We start from the raw sequence: 19,432 nt of genomic DNA on the forward strand, positions 1-19,432 counted from the left end.
GGTTTACATCACTCCTGCTGTAGTACAAGTTGGAACCATTACCGCTGCAGTGAAAGTTGGCTCATGGAGTAGAAAGAGCTGGAAACTGCTCAGTTTACGTTTTAGCTCAGAGTTTTAAAGCTCATATAATAGCACCAGATCAAATTAAAGCTGTGTAAAACCTTATTAATGTGTTGCTACTGGGTCTGCACAGTTTGTATTCTGAGTTATGAGGTTAAACAACAAAGCATAAATCTAGTTTGGCACAAACTCTAGATTTTGGTTGACCCCGTCTCTCCCATGCTAGCTTCATAAAAGCCTAGCTGTGTAACCTTTATCTGAATGTGGCTAGTGTTCAGTGACATAACACAAGCTGTGGGCTTCCTATCAGTTCCTCTGTGGCCAACATCAACACTGTCTTTCCTCGCAGGGCCAGCGGTGCAGCGAGATCCAGCTTATCAGGGTCAGCCAATGTTCTCGGAGGAGAAAGTGAAGGAGGCCCACAATGATAGCCTACATTTACACATGCCAGCACGTCACTTTGACGTGAGGGCTGTTTGTTTGTTTGCATTAGCTCTGCAGAGTCCTGAAAGGAAGGCCACACTGTGTCACCTATAAAACATGTACTGTACTAAATGTGCACTCATTTGGTGATTGCTCTGCAAGATATAGCCGGTCTGTATCATATAGTATGCACTCAGCGTAGGAACTAGATAACAGTGTCCCATTGGCTGCTGTTGATAGTATGTTACAGTCTCTACTGTCTGTTACTGTTATTAAGGGTGGATAGGTACAAGCTGGGGCAGCACGGTGGCTCTGTGTTCAGGGGCCGGAGGCTGTGTCAGAGTTGCTCGTAGTTGTGAAGCGTGATTGTGTGTTTCTATATGTCTTAGCTCTGTGGTAACGAGTCCAGGGTGTAACCCTCCTCTCAGGCAATGCATGCTGGGATAAGCTGCAGTGCTGTTCAGTAACCCTGAATCTCTCAACATAAGCGAATTACATGTAGAAACACTGTTGCTGGCTGTTCGTACTTACATTTCTGTGTCGTAGCATACTTTATTCAGTAAATATGCTAAATTAAATATGTTTTCCCTGATTAGTAGCTTGTTAGTGGTGTATTTACTTTATTAAATCTAGAGCTGCAACAATTAGTTGATTAATCAATTAATTGCCAACTATTTTGATAATCAATTAATTCTTTTGATTAGTCTTCTACGACGGTAAACTGGATATCTTTGGGTTGTGGGCAGAATAAGACATTTGAAGATGTCACGTTAGGTTCCTGGAAACAGGAATCGACATTTTTCACCATTTTCTGACATTTTATGGACCAAACAACTAATCGGTTAATCAAAAGTTTAATCGATAATGAAAATAATCATTAGTTGCCACCCTAATTAAATCTAAAACATGTCTAAACCAGCAGTAAGATAGTAACATATATGATTAAGCACAGTAAACAAATAGTAATGTAAAATACATCTGTTTTATGTGTAATAAACCAAAGTATCTTAGATGTAAGTTACATAAACATTCATATTTTTTAAGAAACCATATTATTCTGTTTAAGAGGAAATAAAATCATACGTTTACACTAGCTCCAGTAAGCTCATATAAGCTTTGATTAATAGGAAGCTAAATATAATAACCTAGATAAGCCAGTGTTATTCAGGTTACGGGGAAATACAAACACAATAATCTGACTTTCTGTTTGTTTTTCTATTCTGTGTAAGGAAATAACAAATATCCAGAATATTCTGTGAAGTCATAACAGAGAATATATATATATATATATAAAAAACTTCCTCTTGCCTCTTGTCATAGTAATAAACAAATTAAAAAAATGTATTTTTCAAGACTTTGAACTATCAGCAGTTCAAAGCTTCTCAACTGGAACAGCACATAAGTCTGCCAGACACAGACTGGCAACAGTTAGTGGAAAGAACAGATTAGAGACTGGTTCTCCATCTGCCAGATGTAATGACTGAACTATTGTACTTCAACATACACAAGTGTGCCATGTGCAAAAGCTCTGTCTCTACTGAGTCGCTGCTTTTATTGGGATACCTCCACTGATCGATTCTTCATATGAGAGTTTTAAATAAGTAGTCCAGGTTTGATTAAAGTTTTCCAGCTACCAGTTATAGTTTTCTGGTGACCCATATTTTATACGGTCACCAGCTCTGTTTCATGTTTTTGTCAAATGGAGCTGAGCAGAAAGCTTGTTTCCTGTCATCGGGTTTATCCTCAGAAACTTGGAGATCTTTTTCAAAATGACATCAATATGCATTCCTCTGGAACGATGATGATGGTGATAAAACTTGAGAAGAACAAGAAGAAGCTTTTGTATTTACAGTAATCACATTGACTCAATCTTTTAAAGGAGCACAGGATTTGGATTTATCCAACAAACGCAACATCCTCTTTGAATGTGTGTCCATGTCCTGGAATGACATGTGTTGTTGTCTCAGTCAGATTAGCTCCTAACCCCCTCCCTACCAATGGATGTCAAAACTATTCTTCATAAAAAATGATTCCTAACACCCTTGAGGCGTTTATACACAGAACAATAACAGCAATTTTGCAGGATACTTGCATGTCACACTCTGCAAGATGGGTATAAATAAATCTTGGTCGCAATCTGTGTCAGACAGAACAACATCAGTGTGGCGGCTCTATGTATCGTAGCGCTATGACACATCATAAACTTGCAACATCCATCTGCATCACTCTCTTGAAAAAGAAGCAACAATTTAATAAGGAACTTACAAATGACAGAAAACAAGCTTTGTCCATAGTGCTGCTTCTATTTTCTTATGTTTTACTACTCTATATGCAAAAATGGTGTGTATGATGTTGGTGTCTCCTAGTCTATTATCCAGTCTAATATCTTTTTGTGCCAGATTTGTCTCGTTGCAATTGGTTGGTTGTTTTTCAAGTATTTGGGGGGGCATTTTAGCCTTTGTTTTATGGCGGATAGTAGAGAGGTGACAGGAAATGAGGGGCGAGAGAGGAGTGACAACATACAACAAAGATCTCCAGCAGGACTCAGCAGTCATTTGGCCTTAAATGTTGGTCAGTGACAAAGCTCTTTGGTCACCAAAGCTCTAAATCTGTAATCTGTAGACAAGTCAGTTAATGCTCTGCGATCTAGGAGCTCTGTTTTTTGGATTGATGACCAAAGATTTCGCCATGTTTCTTTCATGATTAGCAAGTATTGTCTGGGACAAAAAAAATCGCAGTGTGTAGTGGCCTCTAGAAAAAAAAACAGTCAAAAGTGCACTTTGGACAAATGTCTTCTCTACACGGTGTTTTCTGTATTAAAAGTGTGAGACTGTATGGTTGTTCCTTTGAGGGAAAACATGTGGTCATGCTGCAGTGTGAGCCCAGGAGAAAGCCTGAGTCCTGCTTCCTAAACAAACCAAAAGACCTCTAGTTTTAATAGCTGTTGGGGCTCTGAGGCCATAGTTGGTAAAGGAAAAGACTGCTCCACAGGGTAACCTCTGGTCATTTCTGAACTGACCGTGTGTGTCAGAGCGTGCAGGACGGAGGTGTCAGGAGTGTAAATGTGCTCTAAGCTGCCATGTGAGCCCTGGCATGAATCAGCCATTGGTTGTACAGTAATGGCTCTACCTGTTTGGGGTCCGGCACCTTGCAATATCCATCAACAAACACTGTAATGTGTTTTCTCAGTCAACAGAAAACATTAATTTGTGTTCCGCCCCCAACGTGAACTGTGCTGTCTTAGTTCACATTTATCTCGAAGCTCAGTGGGTTTCTAAAGTTGGTTGCTCTCAAAATATCCGTCGTTTTTTACTTTTTTTTGACAGAGTTGACCAGTTGAGTCGAGGATTCATAAATCATTTATGTTGTTGCCTTCCTGTGACAAGGGCACCGCTTGCATACCATCACTTTGTAAACTATGTCTGGTCCTGGTTGCTAGTGGCACTTGATAGTATAACACTATGCCGCTGCCTCCCCCTGCAGCCAGAAACTTAAGTAGAGGACAAATAAACCAGTTAGCAAACATACAGTTTCAACATGGAGCACGTGCCTCATGTTTCATTTCAGTTGAAGGTTTCATTTTGTTTAGATTGGCAGACGTTCATGAAAAACACATCTATACAAAACAACACAACGCATTTTTTATTTAATTATGAAGTGAATAAAAGAATATTGCAATTCTTTGCAGATACTTGGAATTTCAAGTGATTTTTATCAGCTTTAACTTCATAAAAAGTAATATTAAAAAAGACAAAAGCGCCCCGAGATGAAAGCACTTTGTCTGGCTGTTGCAGAGCCCGCGGTCATAACAACTTCAAAAGGCTTTGCGCTTATGCTTTCCTGGTCCGACCTCAGTCAAATACTACAGGTACTTCCCAGAAAAGCTTAGCATACTGTCCTGCTCGAAGCACCAGATGTTGTGGAGCTTTTTGCACCGGGACAGTTCAGATAGTGACAGCTATGTTGTCATCTGTTGAAAACTATATTTGATAATGATGATGATGATGTGATAATTATTTGATGTTGATTTAAATGCTGCCTGTGAGTGTCTAGAGACGAGTGGCTGCCAAGATGGAGGTCATAAGATACAGTAGAGGAAGGGAGGTGTGTTTTTTTTTTAAATCTGTAACTAGTGGCTTTATCAGTGATTGATTGATCATTTACAAATACTTTGCAGGTCTTTTACAAGCCATTTATAAGAACAATTTACCCTCAGTTGATGTTTTTCCTCCTCCAGCCTGACTCTTACTTCTCTAATGGACTGTTTGACAACTTACCTCCTATAAAGGAGCTGCAGAGCGTCCTGAAACCAAAATCCATTTATTAACAACTGCAGACTTGATACATTATTGTAAAAACTATTGTTAGAAACCCATGAGCATTTATTTCAACTGCGTTATTTCCAAAAAGAAAGACAAAATACCAGGCAGTTTTTTCACAACCTGGCAACCCAAAAGTTGTCCACAATAAAACTATTTGTTTTAACTTGTAAACCCTCTCTTCTAAACAGGCTTTCTTTTTCGTTCTTGTGAAATATCTGATAATTATACGTCTTCAGGCCTGTAGATAATGATTGAAATGAATTAGGCCTTCCTTAAGTAATTATTAGCTTTATGTCATTTTAAAACCACAAGCCAAAAAGATTGGCAACCACTGGTCTATCTCCCCTCATACTTGTATTTTCTCTCTCCTACTCTGCAAAACCAGCCTATGTGACACTCAAGTAAATTAAAATGAACCAGAAAAACAAGTACGTACAAATACAGTTTAGCTAAGATCTTTCAAACAGTTACTGTGAAAAAAAAGAAAAAAGAAAATTGGCACCAGAAGATCTGAGGAATCTGCCCAAGAGGGACATACCTTTAAGACCTGCGAGATATGGATTGACGTTAACTTGTTGAGGCCTGTAGTTTTTTTTAACAGTAGCCCGGTTGATAATTATCGTAAACATTTTAAAATACCTATTTGATTAGGACTGAGATCATTCTTGTTGTGAGATTGGGACTTTGAGGGTTACGTCCGAGAACGTCAGTGAACAGATAAAAATTTTAATTGTGAAGAGGCGGAGAGGCGAAGAGGTTGGCACATTACAGCGTTTTAAATTCAGTGTTTGCATCATGAAACCCTTTTTGGCATACAGTATAATAATAATGCGGATGACGTGAATTCGTGTGCAATAAAATAAAATGACATATATCTTAGCAGCAGTAAGTGATGGGGAAGGCTCTCTGTTGTAAAGATGTACGGATTATTGTTTTGGCTGCCGTAGCTGCCTGGCTAGTTTAATCAGGTTTAAGAGCCTACAGGTTCGCCTTGGCCCTTTATAGTGGTAGAAGACGTAACCGTGACGGAGCATGACAGGCTGTTACATCCTGTGTGCCAGTGTACCCAACACACTATTTTCAATAATGATCCTCATTGTGCAAGATAAGGAACCGCTAAATATATGTTGTTTATTTATGGAAGTGGGAGAATCTCATGTGACACATTACTTGTTTATTGAATTCTCTCACAGTTGCTCCATTAAGTGGGTTTTTCACATCAATCGGGGAATATAGTGGAGTAAGTTATTAACAAACAGGCTGGTACATTGTGTTTTAGCTCGTATTAATTGCTTCAGCTTTGCAAAAACATGCATTCTGTTAGATTTCGGTGCTTCAAAGTGCTGTTTTAATTTGTCGTCTTGATAAAAAAATATTGTTACATCATTTTAAACTCTACTCATCACAGAAAGCGTGTCATCATAATTGTGCCTGATTACATAACCAAGTGAGATTGAATGACCCATAACTAAGCCCTTTCCGCTGTTTTGCTGCTTCTCCAAGTCATCTTGTTGACCCGACTGTGCTGCTGTGTTTTTGAAGACAAAACTCTCGCAGGCCGTGTCCTCCAGGCGTCTTGTGATCTTTCTGTGGTTCGCTGGGTTTGACTGAAGAGGACAAAATGTTTGTTCCATTCACACTCTTTACTTCAAATGCCACCACACTGGGAGAACCGCTGATACACTCTCCCTCCAGCATTTCAAAGCTTCCTTCCCCTCGCAGGGTTATTTGACCAGATTGCGTCTTCTCCTCTGAGACGGGGTCAGAGGTTCGCTGAAATGGGTCACAGGTCAAACTGATCTTCACTCTGTCGCACACGCACCACAGCCAAGCTGAGCGTTATAGTTATAAAGGGAGCATTGTTTATGAATTACTGCTAAGTTATTGTCTGTAATTAGCCTGGGTAAGTCCCTTAACAACTTATATATTCATATTTACACTGAAAGCCTTTAATGGACACCTACAACTGTAGCAACTGTCTTTGTCATTCCCATAATCACAAACTGCCAAAGAAGAAGCACAACAAAAGACAATGATACAGCGCTTATAGAAGTGAAGAATCAGGTGGATCAGGTGGGTAGCATGCAAGGAAAAGTTACCAGTTACTGTAATTGTGCAATACATTGCTCAGCTTGAAAGGCGGAGAGGATTATTTATGAAGAAGAGTCTCAAAGGACCATACAAAGTGCTGCACCGTTTATAGAAGACTGAGGTTTTAGTAAGTTACTAAAAGCAAACACGAGACAGGTTGAGAGATGTTAAGAATAACAGAGTAAATAGACTAAAGCTACTGGATCCCCCAGCTCTCAAACAAATCAATCTTAGTCTCTCAAACAAGGTGATGCAATACTTTCTGAGACAGCTCATACTGTACAGTTCAGAGGACAACCTTGCACTTGTGCAAATATATTAATAAATGGGGAAAGTATCCAAACTAGAACGACAAAGACCTTCTTTACAGCCCACGTTTCACTGTCGAAATGCACAACAGATAGCGTAATCCTACATCTTGGTCTCTTTTACTTGGGCAGGTAATTAGCTCGGCGCCACAAGTCAGGTCAGGTTCTCAGTGTGAGACCAGCAGTCAGAGGCTGGTTTGAGTCCTCAATCCTTATGAGATTAATGGCTAACCTCCCTCTGCCCGCTCCATTTACAGAACATGTCAGGTTTTCCTTGGAAAGAGCACACTAGCACCTCAGTTCTCACCTGCAAACATCTAAATGCAACACTGTACCAGTGTGAGTGCCTACGTGCGTGTTTATACAAAGTATATATCAGTCAGGCAGGTATGTCATGTGAGGTCACACTGTTTTGTTTTTTTTCTCTCTTTTGCCTTTGACCTCAATCCCAGAGCTTGGCGAGCCAGTCGTCATCACCTCTGATGGACGGTGGTTTGGTAATGCTGAAGCCGCCGTCGTGCAGGTTCTCTCCTGCCTGCTCTGTCATCAGAGGGACTCTGTGAACTCTGGTCTTTGTCTGGAGGGCTCTTCACCGTCAACATCTGTAATACATGAGTTATGGCCTTTTAACAGCATGTTCAATAATTTTTCAAAGTTAATGACAGGAAAGAAAAGGGAAAGCTTACATTTTAGTCCCTAAAAGGGTTCATAGAGAGGTCATGGTAGATGGAAAAGTATCTAAGATCAATTGAATCGTTTCTGAAATTACACAAAAAGTTACGACTTGTTCTCTCACATATTATGAACATTGTGTCTATTCAGTGATTTGGCCTTGATCGTAGACATACTGCCCGTTATTAACAGTTTCTTTACTAGAGCTGAGACGAACAAGTATTGTCATAATGGATTAATTTGTCAGGTATTTTTTAAATGAATTGGTTGATTGTTTAGTGTATAAAATGGCAGAAATTAGAGAAAAATGCCCTTCACAACTTTTCAGAGACCAAGATTATCTCAAAATTGCATATTTTGTCTCGCCGACAGTCCAAAACCCCAAAATGTGGAATTTAATTTGAATTTAATGATGTGATTCTGAGAAAAGCAGCAAAACCTCACAGTTCAGAAACTGGAATCAACATGTTTTGCATTTTTTTCCCACATTGAAGGACAACGCTGGCAATATTCTACATTTGTGTTATTAACAAATCCCTCGAAAAGACCATCAATGAACTTATCTAACAAGTATTGTCTGTGCAGCTGAAGACTGATGTAGCTTCTTCCATTGTGTCATAGAGCTACGTTGTTGTCCTCACACTATTAAAAACCCATCAGTGAGCCACACTGTTGCACTGAGTGACGTGTTCCTTCATTGCTATTAATTAGGCACTGTAGTTTATTTTGAGTAAATCCAATATACGCCATCCTGCAGTTGTAAATGCTTTTAGACTAACTGAAAATAGTCCCGCCAAAAATGTACTCCTGTTTGAGTAACTTTTGCTAAAAAAACCACAGTGCCCAGCTGTTTTAGGACATTACTGAGCCCCTTTTTTATATATATGTATATATTTGACCAGTTTTTAAAGATTTGAATCTTCAGGACGTAGGAAAGTTGGAAAGTATTGAGAGACTTATTCATGAGATTTGTTGATCTATCATTCATCATTACATCTCATTTTGAATGCATATCCAAGTATTCAAGACATCGATATGGAAAAATGCACTGAAAACTCTCCTTCTAACCCTTAACACAAATCCCTGCAGGCTATAATATGACTGAATCCATTTTTTCACTTGCCCTACTTTTCTCACTGCATTCAGTCAAGATTCCTACAGATACCGCAGCCTGCCCACGCTGACTGGATGTTACTCAAATCCTGTCCAGACTTACTGTATCTCTTTGAGTGTAACATCAGGACATTGCAAACTGTTCATTCCCGTATTAAGCCACAGTGTACACCACCTGGTCTGCTGTCAATGTTGGCTGACATGTGGTACTCATGTCCTGGTTGTCATAATAGGGGCGCTGACAGGGGTATCTTAATACCAGTGGCTCCTCTACCATCAACACTGCTTATGTAACACCGCTTATGTGGCACCAAGCCCAAGTATTTCCAACCCCAGTTATTGCAGACCCCCTACTCAACACACACACACACACACACACACACACACACACACACACCTCCCAGTGGCTAAGAATAAGTCATCCAGCTGGAGGAAAACTTTTAGCAGAGGCTCGTTTCGCACATTTCTGAATCTAAACTGCTCTGTTTCCTGGATATGCCCGCTTGTCTTTTCAAAACAGATATAGTTTGTTTTTGTGGCTCCCCCCCCCCCCTCCCTCCCCTGCCACCCCCCTAGCATTGCTTTCTCCAGCATTATGCAATGCTTTTTGGCTTTGTTTTTTAAAAGATGGAAGGGGGAAGAGAGAGGGCGGGGGTGGATAGATACAGTCAAATATCCCATGGAAAAGTTAGATAGGAGACTTGCACAGCTGTCAACAGAGGATTCCTTCTTCAGGAAATGCCCACTATAACTTGATCGCCTCTGATATCAATAAGTCGAAATGAAACACACAATTGTTATCTACGATAATTAAAGACATGTTTAAAAGACTTTTCTCTAATGAATTTGTGGCTGTAATGATGTGAAAACCATTTCAGTCAAACTGAAGCATTGTGATTCTTTTCATTTCTGCTATTAATTACAGTTTAAGTGCGTGCGATTACTGGGAAAAGGCGTTGTTATGTTACCCTGAATTTAGCCAACACCAACAACAATGCAGCCAGATGACAGCATCACAAATGTTAACACAGATCATACTTTGCTTTTTTTTTTTTTTTTTTTTCCATCTGCACCTGATTTTCCACTGCATTTTAAACTTTTTTGGCGTTTTTAAATTCCTCACTTTGGTGGTTTGAATTGAGAACAAGTTTTGATGCCTCACATGTGGTGATCATCCATTATCAGCTCCATTTCACTCAACAGCTCACATTTTATGAGCAGTGTTGCTCAGAATTGCCAGAGCTAGATTTTGACTCTTCCAAGAACGTCTGTATTTTGCATTTTCAGTACTTTGCAATCATGGCATCCAGCGTGCAGAGCTCTTGTAAATCTCGCGGTTTGAAAGTGTCAGGTTCTCCAAGTGACTCGGCTCTGTGCCACAGCTAATGAAAGTTACACCATCTCTGAACTGCAAACAGCCGCCATTTCTCTGCACAGCACTGCACAGGCGACTATCCACGGGAGACAAAGCTCTCAACACGGGGGTCTGATGTTATCGCGCTTAGATACATAAATATCCAGATGCACATCAACCCATAAACCCACTGACTCACTCACCCTGGCTCACGCACTAACTGAACACACACACACCCATGATTTGTATTATGTTACGTGTGCTTTTAAGGGTACGGTGACCTGCTATAGCGGCAATAAACCTCAGAGCTCACTTCTGCAATGTGTCATCTTTAAGGCCATAAAGCAAACTGAACTGCAAAAAGCAAAAATTAGATTAAAGCTGAACTGACTTATTCAGAAGATAAATGGAGTGTGTGCTCTAATAGCCTTACTGAACCCTGATGACGCTTGCCTAAACACGTTTTAATCATTATTCTTACTCTTAACCCAAGATATTTTCCTTTTTTGCAAACCATCTAGCATTTCTGACAGAGGTCTCACAAATGAAGTATAAGCACTAGCCTGTGTTCACATCATAAACTGATCACTGACGACGTAAACGCAAATCCCCTTGGCTAGAAGTCGCCTCTGTGTCTTGCTTTTGAGCCCAGGGCCTCATGTTTGCTGGTGTAATATGACAGTTTGACAGGTGACTGACGCAGGTAAAAGGGTTCTTTCGTTGTGTGACTTCAGACAGCGCGGGTCCTTCAGACAGTCTGCCTCCTGTGTTGATGAGGCAGCAGCACCTCCTCGCTGGGAGAGAGCAGAGCAGAGGAAAGAGAGAGAGTAGCGGTCAAGTTGATTGTAAGCATAAACATATGCAGAGCATTTTTCCCAGAAATCCGCCTCAATGCAGGATTCATGGTGCTGAAGTCTCCAGAGAGTTTTCCACAAACCACCCACCACAGGCAGAGTTACTCCGACGGGAGCTAAATTGGGCCATTCATCCTAGAGGAAGCACAAAAATGTCTTTGTTCATCCAGCTTGATTACTGTGTTTGGTTCAGTTTTACATGGATTTCTGAAACCTCCTCCTTAAATTTGTTAAGTCAGAGCACCCCTTATTGGAAAATAAATGCGATTATGTAACTGGACGGTCATCATCCAGATGGATGAACCAGTGGTTTCCAATCCCGCAGCGAGCTCATTAGCTAAAGTAAGCGTGATTTATCAAATAGGTCCCGTGTATTTGTATGCTGTGTTTACTGCCTCCGACTTACGTAATCGTACATGTCTTGACCAGAGCAGAGCATGTGTGCGTTCATACTTCATCGCTCTAAAGCTCAACTGTTGACTTGCCTTCACTTTTATTGTTTTATTTAATCTTACTAAATTTACGGTGTGTGTACATGTACAGTATCCTGGTTACGATTATGTGTTTGTGTTTGCACATGTTGGTTTTAGAAACCTGTATATGCCCTGATCCCAGTCATGAGTAACCTGAATATTCTCCAATAGAAACTGGGACACTGTGGTATTTAAACACCTTAAATAGGTTTATGTTCATTCTCTGCTTGTGCTGTGTAGAAGTTTGTTAGTAAAACCAAGAATATGATGATAAACCATGTAATGATCTACACGCTGAACTGAAAATGAAATCCTCACGCTGGTACTGCTCATAAATCACTGGTCATAAATTCCTGGTTGTAAAGTCACATCTAGCAGAGCGGTGACTGCAGCAGTAAGTCTTGCCTGGTTTCAGACCTCATTTCAGAATTTTTTCATTTATTTATGTTGTGCTCTCTGATGGTTGTTTCCCCCAGTTGGAGTAACAGCTGAGCCAATCGGATCTTTTGTAGGAGGATTAAAAATGGAGCTGTCATCTCCCTGTGCCAGAGCCCGAAAATTAGCGACATCCATGAAAAATAGCGGCAAATTACATACAAACATATTGACGAGCTTGAATGGGACTGATGCAGCTGTGAAAGTTGCTATAGGTCGACTTAAAGAAATACCAACTCTTAAATTGGCACATTTCTGTGTGCTGCATTTTCCATGTCGACTGAAAAACCAAAACAAAACAAACCCCCTTTGCAAACAGGAATTTAAATAACATGAACACAATGCCTGGCCCGAAAGAATGAAGCGAAACATTCAGTCTCATTATAAGGCACCTGAAATTCCCCCATGGGGATCAATAAAATCTTATTACATCTTATCCAGACAGCCACAAACCAAACTGGGTTAATCTTCAACAACTACTCAGTCGGTACAGAAATGAGAAGAGTGGTTAAGATGTCTGGAAGTCAGACACACCTGCATAACAACAATCAGAAATCTGGATGCTGTTTAAATCATGTATGAATGGAAACAGTATAAGGCTCAAATCCGGGATAGCATGTTAACACACTCATTGTTGACAAAACAATCTCACCACAAGGTCTATTTAGTAATTGTTCTGGAGCTTTAGATGGTATCACATGCTCTTCCTCAGCAGATGGAGTTTTGCCCAGTTGCCATGACATTGCAGATGTTCACTCCGTGTTGTTTCCTCTGCAGACTCGTAAACTGACCAAGGCGGAACGACAGCGTTTCAGCGAGGAGGTGGAGATGCTGAAGGGGCTGCAGCACCCGAACATCGTCCGCTTCCACGACTCCTGGAAGTCCACGGTGAAGGGCCACAAGTGCATCATCCTGGTGACTGAACTCATGACCTCAGGCACGCTCAAAACGTAAGTCACTTCATCCGATTCACCTTGAAACTGCAGTGTTGCTCTTTTTTTTTTTTTTTAAAGATCAAATTCTAAGAGGAGTGCTTTCTTTCAAGAATTTGTAAGAATAGGTGTCACATTCCTCAAGTGGCGGATATCCTCTTTCCAAATAAAACTCGCCACGTCTTCCATAAGAAAGAGGACACTTCTGTCATGTTTGACAGCTTGTCTTTTGGTGCAGAATAAGGACCAGAGAATAACTTCACTTTGGATACAGCGTTCTAGGACAGAATTCAGGAAACTCACTTTAAACTTCCTCTTGACTGTCAAAATAACAGATGAATTATTTCTTGGCACTTAAAAAGCTTCCTCCTCTCACTGCATTTTGATCTGTTTAGACGTGGGTGTTTAGTCTGATCTTCCTTTTGTTCCAGGTATTTGAAGAGGTTCAAGGAGATGAAGCTGAAACTGCTGCAGCGCTGGAGTCGTCAGATCCTCAAAGGGCTTCACTTCTTGCACACGCGCACTCCTCCCATCATCCACCGGGACCTCAAATGTGACAACATCTTCATCACCGGCCCCACTGGCTCCGTTAAGATAGGAGATCTGGGGCTGGCCACACTCAAAAGTGCCTCCTTTGCTAAAAGTGTCATTGGTAAGTGTAAATTTGGTCTGTGTGTGTTTACGGACCTCAAATAATTTACTCAAATACCTCCTTCTACTTATATCAGGAAGAAAGTAGGTCTAGGATTAAAGCCTTCTTCTTTCCCACAAATTAGTTTCTCCTATTTGTATCCCTGCTTCTTTCTCATCGCTCAAACAGCTTTAAAATGTCAGTGGGAACTTGTCTTTCCCGTCAGGTGCAAGCAGGGAGTGTCATCCACCAGAGGCAGTATGAAGACTTGTTGATACTTGATTTTTGTTGAGTTTAAATCAACAGGTCCCAATCAAGCACTGTATACTCAAGAGTTATTTCATACTCAATGATGTATTTTTAAAGCTGCTGTAATCGGTATTTTTACACTAATAGTGGATCAAATGTCAACCTACATGTGACAAATCCGCAGAGATTATCAGCAGACTCTGCGGTTCCACTTTAGTGTCTTTCAGCTTGTTGTTTTGGTTAGTCTCACCATACTTATTGACCTTTTTGTCAGCTGCAGCAGGCAGCTGTTTGCAGCAAAAGAGCTCTAAAAACTCATTGTATGATGTCTGTCCAGCACCGAAAAGCAGAAAAACAAAATTTGTGACTAGCTGGTTAGCATAGTGGAGTATTTAAGCAGCTAAGGGTTGGTGGACTGAAGACTAAAACAGAGTCAAAAGGAGAGTGAATGTTGGACTTTAATCCACAGGGAGGAACGTTTTATATGCCATGCATTGTACTAGGATGTCTTATCTATCAGTACATATATTATACGGTATGTTCATATTCACATACCGTTCAAAAGCACTAGCAGTGCATGAAAATTCGTCATAGTGTTAGCATCCTGTTGGTGGAACAGTAGGCAGTGAAAGGATAATATTGTGTGCGCAGTATGACTGGCTGCAAACCAAATTTCCCCTCGGTGACAAAAAAGAATTCTCCATTGTAATGGAGGAAAGTTTTTATTAATTGTGCCCCTCTGGACCCTGACAGGAACACCAGAGTTCATGGCCCCAGAGATGTATGAGGAGAAGTATGACGAAGCGGTGGACGTCTACGCCTTTGGAATGTGCATCCTGGAGATGGCCACCTCTGAGTACCCGTACTCCGAGTGCCAAAACGCCGCCCAGATCTACCGCAAAGTCACCAGTGTGAGTAAGAGGAGGAGGAGACCACCTTGTTTTTTTGTTGTTTTTTTTTAATCTTGTATTAGATGTAATGGTCCACATGTGTTCTCTTTCTTCCATGTGCGCACTGTAATTAGGGAGCAGGATATCTCGTGTATACATCTGGATATCCTGAATCCTAGGAAAGAAGTGGGGCCTTCATGGAATAAAAGCCCATTTTTGTATATTAAAGGCTCAGTTTTGTCCATTACGAGCTTAAAGCGCAGAACCGTACCATAATCTGACCGCTCGTCTGTTTTCAGCCTGCAATCATGACGCAGGCTCGCACATGTTTGAGGTACTAATTGCTGGAGTCTTCACCAGTTCAAAGAGCTTCTCTAACTGGTACTCGCTATCATGTTCACTGGAATATTCCTTTCTCCATTAAATAGTGTTTGGAAAACTGAAGAGACCTATTTGCATTTGCAGAATTTTTGTCTGAACCGCCTCGAAATTTTAAGAAAGCACGAATGTCTTAACAAATAAAATCTTTCTCTGCCTTTGGAAGATATCTGACAAGGGCTAAAGATGGTTTGATTCCCAGCCCAGCGCTCACTTAAAGTACATGAACTGATGTTTGATTCAAGTCATATCAGAAAGTTTTATACAGAAAAAAAATATGGGACTTCTCAGGGAAAAAAGCCCAGAAGCACAGTGGTGAGTTGAAACAGCGTAGCATTACAGCAGCGGCTTTAGGCTTCTGTATTTTTAAGCTGTACCACAGCAATGACGCTACGGTGGGCAAGAGCAGGCGACGCTAGAATTATATGTTTTGGAAATTATGTCTCACCCTTTACTCCACAAAGAGGGCTGTTTCTGTCTTGCGTGTCGCATATGCAAAGCAAACAGTGACTGACGGAGGCTGGAAAGCGAGAAATCGACAATGCCAACAAGTCAGAGTGGGTCTGGCTCCTCCACAAACAAGAAAACATAATAATTTTCCATGTGCAATCGGAGACACTTACCCATGCAACCAGATTCAATAAAAATCACATTAGCTGTACCTTTCATGATGTATTTAATCTTTATTTAATCAGGCAGTATTATTGAGATTAAAAATCTCTTTTCCAAGAGAAACCAGAGAACAAAAAACATTCATGACAAGAACACAATGAGCAGACAGAAACAACACAACTACACAATAAACAAGGAATTAATAAAAAAAAGTTACGAGAATCATAAAAAAACAGCAGATAATAAAGCTGTAAAATCTTTGAGAGGAACATAAGGATCAAGTTTGAGGACAGTTTGCAGTTCACTCCATTTCAAAGATGCATTGTACCTGAAACCACGTCTGTCAACATTAGTGCGAACATGAAGGATATCTAAGGTTGAGTAGTTACTGGATCGTTACTGTAGTTACTAGATTTATATGAAAGAAGAGATGTGAGGTAGTTTGGAAGCTATTTATTTCTTCTTTACTGTAAGTAAGTCCAACCAACCTTGTGATACAGAGAACAATGATGAGTAGGAAATAGCACAGGCGACATCTGTCAGTTTATTTGTGTGGCAACTGCATTTTTCACATTAAACACCAAACCAGAAACTCTACGTAATGTTTCACTCATATGACTGACTTATACTGTCAGTGGATTGCTATAAAGGGGGCCTAAAGTGAGACGCGTAGCTTGATATACAGTATGAAAGGCAGCTCATATATAAATTGTGCAAGAATCTTGTGAATGTGAATAGTCACACAACATGTTTTAATTTTACAACCAATCAATAAATAAATGTCTACTTACTGTACTGTGGGAATATGCCTATTCACAGACTCTACATGGCCACCATGGGGTTGAGGTCAGAGCCCTGTGCAGGCCAGTCAAGTTCTTCCACACCAAACTGGGAAAACCAGTTCTTTATAGACCTCACTATGTGCACAGAGGCATTAAACTGGAAAGGGTCAAACACAAACTGTTGGAAGCACGATACTGTGGAACATATAAATGTATGCTGTAGCTCTAAAAGTTTCCTGAATTAAAAAAATAGCTCCAGAACAAAAGTATATGTCCACATACTTTTGTCCATGCACTGTATTTCCTTCAGTGTGCTGAAATCTACACCAAAGAAAAGCTGCAAAGACCTCATGTTGCCTGTAAGACGTAATATTGTTTTATTCTTGTATTTGTGCAAAAGAATGATTTTGGGTTCATATTAAATGCATGAATCAGGTTATTACAGCGTGCGCAATAAACGTAAAATATGACACCAGCATATTTCTCAAGATCTTATCTACACCTCTGTCACCACAGGAAAGGAAAGGAGTCACAAATTCGATTCGGCTTTTAGAGAAAATGGATTTATTCCGAAGGTACCCGTGAGGACACAGAGGCAAACTGCTTAAACAAAGACACCTCTGTGCTCTTCTTCGGATCCCTCTCGATCACAAATCAGTCTCATATAAGATTACAGCATTTCTGTCATTGCACTGAAGCTTTTTTTGGACTCCCCAATTTATTTTTGCAGTCACCCGGAGTGGTTAACATTTATCATTGGCAATATCGTTGCTTGCTCTAAAGACAGATAACAAGTCAAACACACTTGTTGCTCTTTTGATTAACAACTTGTGTCTCAACTCTGTCATTCGTCTCACTTTAAACAGAACACAGAAATATCCCCGGAAAATGACTTGTGGTCATAACAAGAAAAAAAAAGAGTTACTGTGTGACATGTCAGTCTGTAAATGTGATAGCAAAGTGTACCACTCAGCCTTTTATTGGTGAATCTAATTATTTGGGTGTTTTGACCTAATCTCAGCTGGTTGCTTGGTTATCTGTAGGACAAACATCTCTTTTGACCTTGGTTCTTTACTTTCTTATCATTGTTTTTCAGGGATGGAAGCTTTCCTGTAATCAATGTACATTCTCATGATAACATTTCAGAAAACCCCCTCCTTATTTCATATTAGTAAGTAGTCCTGCCTGAATATTTCTTTCTTGAGATAAAGGAGCTGAAAATCCCCCTGAGAGACTGGTAGAGTTTAAGGAAGAAGGAAAGGGAGCACTGTGGTTTTTTTCCATTTTCATGAGTTCTTGGTATTGTTCTCCTCTGGTGTTGACATGATTGCAGAGCCGAATGTCATGCTGGCTTGTGGCAGATGTCACAAAGCAGAGGATTACGTTCACATGCGGTGCAGGTGGGAGTGGCTGTTATGGCTTTGATGAGTTCCTCTAAAACAAGAACTGTTTAACTGGAAGAGGTGAAGAGGAGTGCTGATCACCTGTTCTTCTTAAAGTACCAGTCTACTCCCAAATGGAAAAACCCTTCAGAAAAAGCATCTCTGGTATTTTTTTGATTAGTACGAATCCCTACAAATGAAATGACACATCTCCTCTTTTGATTGTTTTCACAGGGCATGAAACCTGACAGTTTCTACAAAGTCAAAGTCCCAGAACTCAAGGAGATCACTGAGGGCTGCATTCGTATGAACAAAGATGAAAGGTACCAGTGATTCCCAGTAATTCCCCAGTAGCCAACTAGAAATTAACATAAACTGTGATCAACAGTAATCGGATAACAAAGTCTATTAATAGTCAAAAAAGTGCAGTTTTACAATGCCAATAGAAATTTCTCTTGACTAGCACCTGCAGAGAGAAGGATTAACATGTTAATAGGTAGTTAAAGGATATGTTAAATGTTCTTAGACTATATTACAGTGGTGTTTCCTTTTCATTGTGCATGAGACAACCACACTAAACTACTATGTTTTTAGAAACTTAACACCCTGTTGCAGCCTCTTTCTGAGTGTCAATATGGTCCAATGCCAACAGGTTAGGCCTTCAGAAGTAATGATAAACTCATGTGTGACATTTTATGTCTACTGAAAATGGGGCACAAACTATGCATGTATTCACATAATTTTGCACAAATTTCTGTCTCAGGTTTGCTTGTAAGAGATAAAATCAATGTAACCTGATAGTCAGCATGTTTTGTATCTCTCTTTGTATCAATAGAACATGCTCCATGTTTTTGGAGAATAAATTTATAATAATTTTCTAGGCCTAAACATTACTGAAGTGACACCACAGTGTTTATGCCCACTGAGGAGCTGCTGCAGAATACTTGATCTTCTATTGTATTATTAACTATTATAAATGATGGAAAACAACATTTAAACAAGATTTGGGTTTTAAAACTGTAAATACATTCTTTAAGATGCTACTTTTTTCCTTTCTTAACTTCAGGTACACCATTCAGGACCTCCTGAACCACCCCTTCTTCCAGGAGAACAATGGCGTTCATGTGGAACTGGCAGAGGAGGACGACATGGTGAAGTCGGGCCTGAAACTGTGGCTGCGCATGGACGACACCAAGAAGCTGCACGGGAAGTACAAGGACAACAACGCCATCGAGTTCCTCTTTGAGCTCTACAAGGACGTGCCTGAGGAGGTGGCTCAGGAGATGGTAAGCTGACACATGCAGACATGTGGCTGTAAGGTCAATCTTTACTACTTCACTGATCCAGTTTGTTCCAGCCATTAGTGAGGAAGTTGAGTAATTGATCTCAGATTAACAGCTAGCCAACCACCCACATCTTCTCTGTATCCTGATCTTGATTTATGATGATAGACTTTTATAGGTTTTTTAGG

General features: G+C 40.3%; 1 protein-coding gene across 3 annotated transcripts in view; it reads left to right on the plus strand.

Moving 5' to 3' along the window:
- The window catches only part of wnk4a (WNK lysine deficient protein kinase 4a), a 46,640-nt gene that overhangs the window by 7,237 nt on the left and 19,971 nt on the right, over positions 1-19,432 (plus strand). For all 3 annotated transcript variants that reach the window (XM_042396926.1, XM_042396927.1, XM_042396928.1), the window contains exons 3-7: positions 12,883-13,055; positions 13,469-13,689; positions 14,671-14,828; positions 18,196-18,284; positions 19,028-19,247. In XM_042396926.1, the coding sequence (XP_042252860.1) occupies positions 12,883-13,055; positions 13,469-13,689; positions 14,671-14,828; positions 18,196-18,284; positions 19,028-19,247 (861 nt within the window). The remainder of the gene's footprint in view (positions 1-12,882; positions 13,056-13,468; positions 13,690-14,670; positions 14,829-18,195; positions 18,285-19,027; positions 19,248-19,432) is intronic.

The sequence above is a fragment of the Thunnus maccoyii genome, chromosome 20 (genome assembly GCF_910596095.1).
Source record: "Thunnus maccoyii chromosome 20, fThuMac1.1, whole genome shotgun sequence".
In the NCBI taxonomy this organism is placed as follows: Eukaryota; Metazoa; Chordata; class Actinopteri; order Scombriformes; family Scombridae; genus Thunnus; species Thunnus maccoyii.